Raw genomic sequence first — 12,750 nt, 5'->3', positions numbered from 1 at the left:
ATTGGGGTTTATGTTCAATAAGCTTACGTAAATATATTAAACAGCTTTCAAAAAGCTAGGCAAATTTGAATTAAAAACAAATATGAGTTACTATAAATAAATCACTACTGTAGTGTGAATACAGTGTGGTCTACCATGTAGGCTCTCTTGAGTTCTGTAGTATATACTAAAGTGTATACTGTGATGATTCATATCTCTTACTACGTAGCGTCAACAATTAACATAAATAAACTATGGCTTCTGTTTTTAAGATTCTCCTTGGGCCTTATATATAATTAGGGGGTTTTTTTGTTGTTGTTTTTAAGAAGATGTTGGGGGTAGGAGTTTATTAATTAATTTATTTATTTTTGCTGGGTCTACTTTTCTGTGCGAGGGCTTTCTCTAATTGTGGCAAGCGGCCGCCACTCTTCATCGCGGTGTGCGGGCCTCTCACTATCGCGGCCTCTCGTTGCGGAGCACAGGCTCCAGACGCGCAGGCTCAGTAGTTGTGGCTCACGGACCTAGTTGCTCTGCGGCATGTGGGATCTTCCCAGACCAGGGCTTGAACCCGTGTCCCCTGCATTAGCAGGCAGATTCTCAACCACTGCGCCACCAGGGAAGCCCTATAATTAGGTTTTTAAGCCTATTTCATAGCTGCTTAAAAATATCAGTTTCTTATTCATTGAGTGTAGAACTCTCCCTTGGCCTGCTTAATTTTGTTTCAGATCTTTTATGGCCCTACTATTTGTCTAATTGACGCTTGATTTCTGAAAATATAATCATGGTTTTGATCTTTTCTTTTGGGGGATTAAATTTTTTAATTTCCTATTTAAAGTCATAAATGGAATTTTTGAGAAATACTAATTTTTTGGTTTCCCAGTACATATAAAGGTTTGCTTATACTATACTGTAGTCTATTGTGTTCAATAGCATTATGTCTAAAAAAAACAACGTATATACCTTAATTTAAAAATACAGATGACCCGGGGACTTCCCTGGTGGCGCAGTGGTTAAGAATCTGCCTGCCAATGCAGGGGACACAGGTTCGATCCCTGGTCCGGGAGATTCCATGTGCCGCGAAGCAACTAAGCCCGTGTGCTACAACTACTGAGCCCGAGCACCACAACTACTGAAGCCCGTGTGCCTAGAGCCCGTGCTCCGCAATAAGAGAAGCCACCACAATAAGAGAAGCCACCGCAGTGAGAAGCCCGCACACCACAACACGGGTTTGAACTGCACAGGTTCACTTATAGCCAGATTTTTTTCAGTAAGTGCATACCATAGGACTACACAACCCATGGTTGGTTGAATCCACAAATGTGGAGCCACGGTTACAGGAGGGCTGACTATATAGTTATACGTGGATTTTTGACTGTACAGAGGATCGGCACCCCTAACACCCAGGTTATTCAAGGATCAAATGTACTTGATTGCTGGGAATTCCCTGGCTGTCCAGTGGTTAGAACTCCGCGCTTCCACTGCGGGGGGCATGGGTTTGATCCCTGGTTGCGGAACTAAGATCCTGCAAGCCGCGAGGTGCTGCCAATAAAATAAAATTTTAAAAACCCAAATGTATTGATACTTGATTGCTAAAAAATGCTAACCATCATCTAACAACACAGCGTTGCCACAGACCTTCAATTTATTAAAAAATGCAATACTTGTGGGACACAATAAAATGATGTATGCCTATACTATAATCAAAACATAGGACATTTCTGTTATCCCAGGAATTTCTCCATGCCCTTTGTGGTCAGTTATTCCCACCTCAGCTGCCTCTTGGTGACCACTGATCTTACTTCTGTTCTAGTTTTTTTGCCTTTTACAGAATGTCATAAAAATGAAAATGTTATAAAATGAAAGCCTTTTGTGCTGGTTTTTTTCAGTTAGCATAATGTTTTTGAGATTCATCCAGGTTGCTGCTTTTTATTACAGAGCAGTAGTCCATTGTATGAATAGACCACAGTCTGTTTATCCTTCATCAGTTGATGGACATTTTGGTTGTTTCCAGTTTGGGGCTATTAAGAGTAAAGCTGCTGTAAACGTTCATGGACAGGTCTTTGTGTGGACATATACAGGCATAGCACGTTTTATTGCACTTTGCTTTATTGTATTTTGAAGATAATGCCTTTTTTTTAAAAAAACAAAGGTTTGTGGCAACCCTATGTTCAGCAAGTCTATCAGAACCATTTTCCCAACAGCATTTTTATTTCTTTGCTCATACCCTTTTTCTGTCCTATCACATTTTCCCACGATTTTCCATTCTTCATCAAACCTAGCATAAAAATGCTCAGTTTTAGCCACTTCTTAGGGTCTTCGTTTTCTTATAAAGTTTTACACATAAAACTTAAATAAATTGTATGCTTTTCTCTCTTTCTTTTTAAATTGAAGTATAGTTGATTTACAGTGTTGTATTTGTTTCTTGTGTTCGGCAAAGTGATTGTTATTTTTATATATATACTTTTCAGATTCTTTCCCATTATAGTTTATTACAAGATATTGAATATAGTTTCCTGTGCTGTACAGTAGGACCTTGTTGTTTATTTTATATATACTGGTTTGTATCTGCTAATGCCAAACTCTAATTTATCCCTCACTCTCCCTTTCCCCTTTGGTAACCATAAGTTTATTTGTAAGTTCATTTGTAGCATTTTTTTTAGATTCCACATAGAAGTGATATCATATATTTGTCTTTTTGTCTGACTTCCTTCACTTAGTATGATAATCTCTAGGTCCATCCAGTGTTGCTGCAGATGGCATTATTTCATTTTTTTTTCATGGCTGAGTAACATTCCATTGTGTATATAATACCACATCTTCTTTATCCATTCATCTGTTTATGGACATTTAGGTTGCTTCCATGTCTTAGCTATTGTAAATAGTGCTGCTATGAACATTGGGTGCATGTATCTTTTTGAATTAGAGTTTTCTCCAGATACATGCCCAAGAGTGGGATTGCTAGATCATATGGTAACTCTATTTTTAGTTTTTTAAGAATCTCCATACTGTTCTCCATAGTGGCTGCACCAATTTACATTCCCACCAACAATGTAGGAGGGTTCCCTTTTCTCCACACCCTCTCCAGCATGTATTATTTGTAGACTTTTTGATGATGGCCATTCTGACTGGTGTAAGGTGATACCTCATGGTAATTTTGATTTGCATTTCTCTGATAAGTAGTGATGCTGAGCTTCTTTTCATGTGCCTGTTGGCCCTCTGTATGTCTTCTTTGGAGAAATCTCTGTTTAGGTCTTTTGCCCATTTTTTGATTAGGTTGGTTTTTTTTTGATATTGAGTTGTATGAGCTGTTTGTACATTTTGGAAATTAATACCTTGTCAGTTGCATCATGTGCAAATATTTTCTCCCATTTCTGTAGGTTGTCTTTTTTTTTTTTTTTTTTTTTTTTGCCATACGCGGGCCTCTCACTGTTGTGGCCCCTCCCGTCGCGGAGCACAGGCTCCGGACACGCAGGCTCAGCGGCCATGGCTCACGGGCCCAGCCGCTCCGTGGCATGTGGGATCTTCCCGGACCGGGGCACGAACCCGTGTCCCCTGCATCGGCAGGCGGACGGACTCCCAACCACTGCGCCACCAGGGAAGCCCTGTAGGTTGTCTTTTCGTTTTGTTTATGGTTTCCTTCACTGTGCAGAAGCTTATAAATTTGTTGTTTATAGAATGGATAAACAACAAGGTCCTACTCTTATAGTACAGGAACTGTATTCAATATCCTGTGATAAACCATAATGGAAAAGAATATGAAAAGAATGTAAATATATATGTATGACTGAATCACTCTGCTGTACAGTAAAAATTAACACAACATTGTAAATCAACTGTATGTCAATAAAATAAATTTTAAAAAGAAACTCATCTGTTTTGTCAAAGCAAAAAACTTATAAGTTTGATCAGCATTTTTAAAAATTAAGATGTACTTTTTTTAGACATAATGCTATTATTGCACACTTAATATACTACAGTATAGTGTAAACATAACTTTTATATGCACTAAAAAAGCAAAAAATTCATGTGACTCAATTTATTGTGGTAGTCACTGTATTGGGATGGTCTGGAACTGAATCTACAATCTCTCTTAAGTATGCCTGTATGTGTTGATTTTTCTCAGGTCAACATCTTAGGAGTGGGATTGCAGGGATGTACGGCAGTAATATGTTTAACTTTGTAAGAAACCACCAGACTTTTTGTCAAACTGTGACTTTTTTTTTTTCCTCCAAAATCTGCCATTTTGCGGGAATTCCCTGGTGTTCCAGTGGTTAGGACTCTGCACTTTCACTGCTGGGCCGGGGTTCAATACCTGGTTAGGGAACTAAGATCCTGCAAGCCACACAGTGTGGCCCCCCCCCCAGAAAAAAAAATCTACCATTTTGCATTCCCACCAGCAGTGTTTGAGGTTTCTAGTTGCTCTGTATCAACACTTGTTATTGTCAGTCTTTTAAATTTTATCCATTAGTAAGATGTGCAGTGTACCTCATTGAGGTTTTAATTTGCATTTTCCTGATGAAAAATGATTTTGAAAAATCTTTCTGTTTATTTGTATCCATATATCTTTGTTGAAGTATTTGTTCATCTTTTTTTTTTTTTTTTTGCGGTACGCGGGCCTCTCACTGCCGTGGCCTCTCCCGTTGCCGAGCACAGGCTCCGGACGCGCAGGCTCAGCGGCCATGGTTCACGGGCCCAGCCGCTCCGCGGCATGTGGGATCTTCCCGGACCAGGGCACGAACCCGTGTCCCCTGCATTGGCAGGCGGACTCTCAACCACTGCACCACCAGGGAAGCCCGTTTATCTTTTTTTAGTTGTTTTTATTTTTGAGTTTTGTTTCTGAATATAAGCATTTACAAGATAAGTGTTTTGCAAATAGTTCTCTCAGACTGTGGTTTGTTTTTTTCATTTTCTTAACAGTTTCTTTCAGAGTGTGGAATTTTTAAACTTTGGTGAAGTCCAGTTTATCAGTTTTTTTCTTTTATGATTCATGCGTTTGCTTTTTGTTGTTCAATCTAAGAAATGTGTGCCTAACCCGAAGTCAAAAAGATTTTTCTCCAAATGTTTCCTTCTAGAAGTTTTGTATAGTCCATTTTGAGTTACTTTTTAAAATATGATAAGAGGTAAGAATCAAGTTTTATTTTACATGTGGATGTTCTCTGTTTTTCATTTGTTGTGTTAATTTTTCACTTTTATTGGATAAAGTTTGTTTCAGCTTTATTTTCTTGATGGCATGTACTGTTAAATTAATATGAAATACTCTTATTAATGATTTCTTGTCCTAACTTTTTTTGGAATGGTATTGTTTTCATGCCTGCTTTCCTTTTATTATATCTTTTGTATCTACACATTTTTTAAAATTCTATACGTAGAATTGTTTAGTATCTTTCTGTGGTGGGCTGTTTTTCTTCGTGCTCTAATGCCTGTTTTGGAGGTCCAGGTTACTTCTGACTCAGTCTGCTTTTCTCTTTCAATGCAGTAAGAGGTCTCTTGAGTGATTTTCCTCTGGTTAGAAAACAGTTCTCAGAACTCCATTGAGTAGCTATTAATGCTTTAAGAGAAAATTATTTTCCAGTCTTGCATTTAAAAAGAATAAATTACTCAGCCTGTCTCTTTTATACTTTCAAAAAGTTTAAATAATATCATTTAGGAGCTTTTATTTTGTTGTTGTTTTGGTGATCAGTCCTTATATTTAAATTGGATTCTTCTAGCTAAGCCTACCTACTTTGCACAGATTCCCATATGGTGGGCCTAACATACAGATTTTGAGACTCAAATTCCGTATTTATTTGTAGGTGAAATGCCTCTGAGTATTTGGATATTTAAAATAAGGGGACATGTATGATTATCCATCAGTGGTTTATTTCATATTGCTCTCAAGACCATTTCTTGAATTTTGAAAGATAAGATAGGAGTTTGAGAAATACGATATACTTCAAATAATGGTCTAGATTTCAACACAAGTAATATCTGGGCAAGGAGTACCAAATAAAGTCCTAGAACAGTGTTTAAAAGCTATGATGTGACGTACCAGTAAATTTCAGTAGTAACACCCACTGTTTGGAATCTTCAGCTAATTATTCTTGCTAGGTAGATATTAAGCTCAGTTACTTTTAACTACTAAAGGTGTTTGTATACAGTCAAATAAGTGAAACATTTAAAAAATTATTTAGTCTTCTAAAATCAAAAATCGTAAATTTTAGTACCTTCACAAAGCCCCAGTTGTTCATTTGTTTCATGGCTCTGCGCATGTGTACTAATTTGTGAATTAAGTAGATAAGTTTTGTTCTTTGCATTTTTTTGTAGATGTGGTGGTACGGTGGGAGCTATTCTGACATGTCCACTGGAAGTTGTAAAAACACGGCTGCAGTCATCTTCTGTGACACTTTATATCTCTGAAGTTCAGCTGAACACCATGGCTGGAGCCAGTGTCAATCGAGTAGTGTCTCCTGGACCTCTCCATTGTCTAAAGTGAGAGCACAGTATTCATGAATTTTTTTTGTCGGCTTTACCTTAGTGATGCCCATGTTTGTTTATTTATATTCTGCCATATTTAAAAAGGTTTTTACAAACTTAATGACAGAATTACTCCCATAAATTCAGTAGAAACAATAATCCCTAATGGAGAGGAACAGTAAGTTGGATAATATGTACGTTGGATAAAATGTAATATTATTTCCAAATCACGTGTATTTGGAGTATTTTTCTACATTTATCCAGTGGATTTATTTTCTCAAGACATTATAGGTATTTTGTTTTGTTTAAATAAATTCATTTATTTTTGAAATGTGATCATGTTAAATGCTAACTCTTTTTGTGTATTTTTAATTTTCAAAGTGCTCACACAAGTAAGTACATCCAATTAATGTCAGTCTGATTTTTATATGACCTAAATATAACTAAGGTTTAAAGCAGAGTTCTACTGATTTTAAAATGTACTTCAGTGATCGGCATTTCTTAATGGTTTGAAAAAGATGTGTTTTTACATTTTACCATACTTCATTGTGTTACAAATTAGATTTGAAATTTCAAAACTATTGAAATTGAGTTTTATATGTTTAAACTTAGATATGTAACTGAATGCCCTGGGTGTCTGTCTTATCAGCTCAGTTGGGACATAATCTATTTGAGCTTAGTTCAGTAGTGTTTATTTTGTAGTAGCAAGTAAACTCATACTGTGTGTTTTTCACTACCAAAAGATTTCATCACTCTTTTCTTTTTTCAAATTTACTTAAGTACATGAGTAGGTAGAATAAAATTGTTAACAATTAGGGGTTAAAATGCCATTGTTGTAGATACATACTTCTATCTGCTTAATAATAGAGTATTTTAATATCATGATTTTGACAGTTATTACCGAATGTAATGCTCCTCTTCTTAAAATTCTTCCTTTGACCTTTGTGACAATACTATATTTTTTAAATTCTATTTTTCAGTGGTTTTGCCTTCTCTGACTTTCCTCAGAGGAACTGTAGGAATCCCTCTGGGCTCTGTTTTAATTTCTCATTTAAGAGTCAGTTTAATGTGTCACCTGTCATCGGTGTCCAGATGGCTTCCGACTCTGCATTCTCTTGCCTTAAACTCTCTTGACTCTTATTCCCATTTTTTCCCTATTTTGGGGCTCTGTCCTAATCAACCTGTTTCATGGTTTCTTCCTTTGGTTTTTAATTTCCCAACATCTCTTGAGAGATAATTTACATACCATAAAATTCACCCATTTAAAGTGTACAATTCAATTGTTTTTAGTATATTCACAGAGTTGTTCAAACCATCACCATACTCTAAATTTAGAACATATTCATCAACCACCACAAAAAGAAGCCCTTTCCTGTTAGCAGTCACTCCTGTTTTCTCCTCTTCCTCTCCCCCTAGCTCTAGGCAACAACTACTAATCTACTTTCTGTCATTATAGATTTGCATATTCAGGACACTTTACATAAATGAAATTATATAGTATGTGGTCTTTTACTGGTTTCTTTCATTTAGTATGTTTTCAAGGTTCATCTACGTTGTAACAAATATCTTTTTGTTGCCAAATATTCCATTGTATAGGTACGTACCACATTTTATTTATCCACCCATTGGTTGATGAACATTTGCATTGTCTCCCCTTTTGGAGTATTACGAGTAATGCCATTATAGGAACACATGTTTTATTTTTCTGGGGGATATACTAGGAGTGGAATTGCTGGGTTGTATGGTAACTATATTTAACACTTTAGGGAACTGCCAAACTGTTTTCCAAAGCGGATACATCATTTTACATTCCCACCACCAATGAATGAGGTTTCCAGTTCCTTGCCAAAATATAAAATAAAGTGTAAAATAAAATTCCTCACCAACCTTTGTTTTACTCCATCTGTCTTTCTGATTATAGCCATCCTAGTGGCTATGAAGTGTTTCATGGCTTCTTAACCTGGAACTTTAGGAATTCCCCCCAGGCTTTGTCAATTTCTTAGGGGCTCTTGGATGAGCTTCAAGAGGCCTGTAAATTAGGTGAAATTGTATGCAAAATTGTGAGTGTTTGCAAATGTGTTTTTTTTAAAGGACACTTACCTTTCTTTTACTTCTCAAAGGGATTATTAACAGAAAGGGCTAGCAAACACTGACATTTTCAAAATGTGCTCTACAATTTGTCATTCTTAATTCTGCTTCTGTCTAATCTAGTTTTATCAAAAGTGCTTCTGGGGACTTCCCTGGTGGTCCTCTGCACTCCCAATGCAGGGGGCCTGGGTTTGATCCCTGGTCAGGGAACTAGATCCCACATGCATGCTGCAGTGAAGATCCTGTGTGCTGCAACTAACACCTGGCACAGCCAAATAAATTTTCTTTCGTTCTTCTTTAAGTGCTTCTGTATCACCTGTGTCAGTCATCTGGTGGCATGGTAAAAATGTAGATTGCTGGGCACTGTCCTGTACCTACTGAATTAAGAATACTTTAAGGGTGGGATCTAAGAAATTTGCATTTTGAACAAATGCTCCAGTAATAATGATAATAATAAGAGTTATCAAGTGCTTACTGTGAGCCAGGTACTCTTTTAAGCTCTTTTTTTTTTTTTTTTTAATTTATTTTTGGCTGCGTTGGGTCTTCGTTGCTGCATGCGGGCTTTCTCTAGTTGCGACGAGCGGGGGCTACTCTTCATTGCTGTGCGCAGGCTTCTCATTGTGATGGCTTGTTGCGGAGCACGGGCTCTAGGCACATGGGCTTCAGTAGTTGTGGTGCTCGGGCTCAGTAATTGTGGCCCACGGACTCTAGAGCGCAGGCTCAGTAGTTGTGGTGCACGGTCTTAGTTGCTCCATGGCATGTGAGATCTTCCCGGACCAGGGCTGAAACCCATGTCGCCTGCATTGGCAGGCGGAGTCTTAACCACTGTGCCGCCAGGGAAGTCTTAAGCTGTTTTTTTTAATTAACTTATTTATTCCTTATAGTAACCACCACTCTACCTGCCCCCTTCCCCCAAAAGTACTGTTTTTCTCTGTTTACTGCTGATGAAAATAAGGATAAAAGTCATTACTTACCAAAATTGAGCTCTTTATATTGGGAAGTCAGGCCCCACAGTTCAGGCCCTTAATTAACCATTCTGCTCAGCTGCCTTTCAAGAGATCATTCTTAAGTGTACAGGTGCTTCAGAACCACTGGCGCAGTCTGTTAAGTCTGAATTAAAATACCTACTCTTCCTCAATCTTTCTTTCTTACTCCAAAACTTCATTTAGTAACTCACCTTCAGAAAGCCTTCCATGACTTGGACATGTCTCTGTTCCTTTTCCTACTGGGCATATATATCTAGCTTGTATAGTATTTGCTTATTGATACGGTCTGTTAAATTATTTATTTCAATATAATTCTTTTTTCCACGACTGGATAGCAAACTTCTCAGTGGCAGGGGCCTTACCCTCTTTTCTGTCTCCTTACTCTGCTTAGTCTTTATACAGTACCTATTCAATATAGTACATGTTAACTAAGTAGAGGAAGGAATAGTAGCAGACTAACCATTTTAGTACCCTAAAGGATGTTAGGGTGATAAATTTTGCCATGGCATTTCACTGGAATGGTTGGATAAGATAATGCTGCAGTATGAGGGAGTTGTCCAATATCAAGGAAAGGACCTCAAATACTAGGAGGGAACTACATTTCTAATTGGGAATTGAATTTGCTGGTAAAGGTAGTAAAATGGAGGAGATTGAAGATAAGAGTAGCATGATCATATGAAAATAAATGTAGAAATCTATATTGATAATTATGTCTTGAAAACTTTTAGGAAACAATCTGAAAGGAGTTCTTTTTATTATTGCTACTAAATCTGTTATCAATCTTTATTAATTTATACTTTGTCAAGAAAAACAGATTTTTGTAAGTGAGCAACACTGACAAAAGAGTATAACATATTATAGTGCAAACATGGGGAATTTAGACTCTACATTTGCTATATAAATGAAGTACCACACTTTGAAGGACATTTCTTTCTAAATAATACTTTTCTCTTTCAGGGTGATCTTGGAAAAAGAAGGGCCTCGTTCCCTGTTTAGAGGATTAGGCCCCAATTTAGTGGGGGTGGCCCCTTCCAGGTAAAAAAAACACATTTAAGTTAATCAAATTGTGGTAGTGTTTCTTGTTTCAAGCTTCATGAGGGGGGATCCTGAAGAGAAATCAAGATAAAGCACTATGGTATAACAAATGGGTATCAGTAGCCATCTAAAAGGATAGGCAGATTGTACCGTGTACAGGTGCAGAGGACCTCTTAGTGAGATCATTGTGAAGCAGTTTTTGCACCAAGTTCAAAAAACCAAGAAGGCCTTAATATGATGAAAGGCCAAAAGGCCTTTCTCTATGATTTCTTTTTATCTTAGATTGACTTCTTCCATGATAGAACACTGCAGAGTTCACATGATAGAACACTGCAGAGTTCACATTCAGAGTGAAAATGTGTACCCAGCTGTCTGTATTCAAACAGTGTAGTAGATCCATATCTTATTTATTGGGTTTCAACTTTTTATGGGCTCTTTCTTTTTTAAAAATGATCCAAAATTTCATTCTTATTGTAAAGACTAAAAAAAGTTTAGTGTAAAGGTTGACATATTACCTTAAACCCATTACCTCTCACCGTGTGCACCTTTCCACAGTTACTCCTCTTCCCTCCCCATACATAACCACCATTGATAAGCAGTTGGTTTATAGTCTTCCATTAATTTTTCTGGCTTATGCACATAAAATGCATAATATGTAGACTTATTATTATTTACGTAAATTGAATCATGTTTCACCAAATTTGTTTTGAAGCTTTCTCCATGAAAATAAGTGAAGCTTTTAAAAATTGTATAGTATGACTGATCCCTTATTGATAAACCTTTAGATTTATTTCCAGATTTTTGCTGTTAAAAACAATGGTTTTGTGAACATAGCTGTACCTTTATCCTTGAGTATTTAAGCAAGTATTTTTCTTTAGGATAGTTACTGAAAAGTAGAATTTCTGGATAAAAGGGCGTATGAACATTTAAACTTAGTGAACATTGCTCAATTGCCTTCTGAAAAGGCATGCCGTCTTTTTATTCTCAGATAGGGAATTAGTTGCTCTTTATCCACATTTTACCAATGTTGGCTACTATCCGTGTCTTTTAATACTTGCCAAATAGACTAAACATGATTTTTCATTGTTTTTTTTTAAAAATATACCCTTGTTTTATTTTGGTGCTTTCATGTCCTCCTTGTAATTATTTGTCATTTGTATCTCTCTTCTGTGAATTACCTATGTATATTCCTTGCCCATTTTCTCATTTAGGATGCTTTTTTTTCTTATTCATTTCTAGTAATGCATTATTTATTCCCCTTGCTAATTTGGTATCATTCAATGTATCCTTTTTTTTTTCTTTTTCGTGAAGTAGAATGTTTCATTTTCAGTCATATTAACTTCCTTTTTTTCTTAAGCACATTAAAAAAGCACAGCAGTGATACTCTCCCCATTTTTACTTGTTTGTTTACTCTTCCCCTTATTGGACAGATAATCAGGATTGTTGGGCAATAGCAGGATATTTGATACAGCAAGCAACTCATGCCTGGAAAGCTAAACAGTGAGGAGGTAGTTGGGATGCATGAAGTCACAGTCAAATGAGTTAACAGGGAAGATATTTATAAATTTAATGGAATGTTTACAGATGTTAGAAAACAAGATCTGACCTGATGGGACTGATTTCTTTTGCAATTGTTCTTTTAAAGGGTGCTGTGAACTACTCTTTGTGTAGTATAGATTGGTATATAGCACAGTATCTCAAAATTGTTTAACATATACTTTGATCACTTGAGCCAGTTCTACCTTCCTCTCTTCAAAAAAACATAGAGTACTCATATCACGTTTACTTAACTCAGTGTATTTAACTTAGCCTTATTAACATTATATAGGCCTGCCAAAGTCTTACACTTTTTCAGTTAGTTGCTGTCGGATTATTGGGGTAGGACTATCTGAGGATGCTTTATCTTTAATGAGTTGATACAAAAAGTACTTCATGGTCTTCATGAAAAAATATGTATGTGATGTTACATGAGAATGTAAATAAAAACTAAGGCATTATGTTTTTAGATTTCTGGACTCTGGAATAATAAAGATCAATTTATATGTCTTTTAAATCTTATGAATTAAGCAACATGCTTATTGACAAAATTTAAATCTTTATTTTAGAGCAATATACTTTGCTGCTTATTCAAACTGCAAGGAAAAGTTGAATGGTTTATTTGATCCTGATTCTACCCAGGTACACATGATTTCAGCTGCAGTGGCAGGTA

The 12,750-nt window shown here is 36.5% G+C and overlaps 1 protein-coding gene across 2 annotated transcripts in view; it reads left to right on the top strand.

Moving 5' to 3' along the window:
- Positions 1–12,750, top strand: part of SLC25A36 (solute carrier family 25 member 36) — a 41,418-nt gene that overhangs the window by 11,494 nt on the left and 17,174 nt on the right. Inside the window, exons 2-4 of one of the 2 annotated variants that reach the window (XM_022582620.2) lie at positions 6,283–6,447; positions 10,464–10,541; positions 12,647–12,747. In XM_022582620.2, the coding sequence (XP_022438328.1) occupies positions 6,283–6,447; positions 10,464–10,541; positions 12,647–12,747 (344 nt within the window). The remainder of the gene's footprint in view (positions 1–6,282; positions 6,448–10,463; positions 10,542–12,646; positions 12,748–12,750) is intronic. The other variant, XM_089911071.1, reaches the window with a different exon arrangement.

The sequence above is a fragment of the Delphinapterus leucas genome, chromosome 4 (genome assembly GCF_059928025.1).
Source record: "Delphinapterus leucas isolate spDelLeu-1000000601 "Yukka" chromosome 4, BTC_Dleu_Yukka2, whole genome shotgun sequence".
NCBI classification, from domain to species: Eukaryota; Metazoa; Chordata; class Mammalia; order Artiodactyla; family Monodontidae; genus Delphinapterus; species Delphinapterus leucas.
Note: the sequence above shows the minus strand (reverse complement) of the source record. Positions and strands in the feature narration are given on the sequence as shown.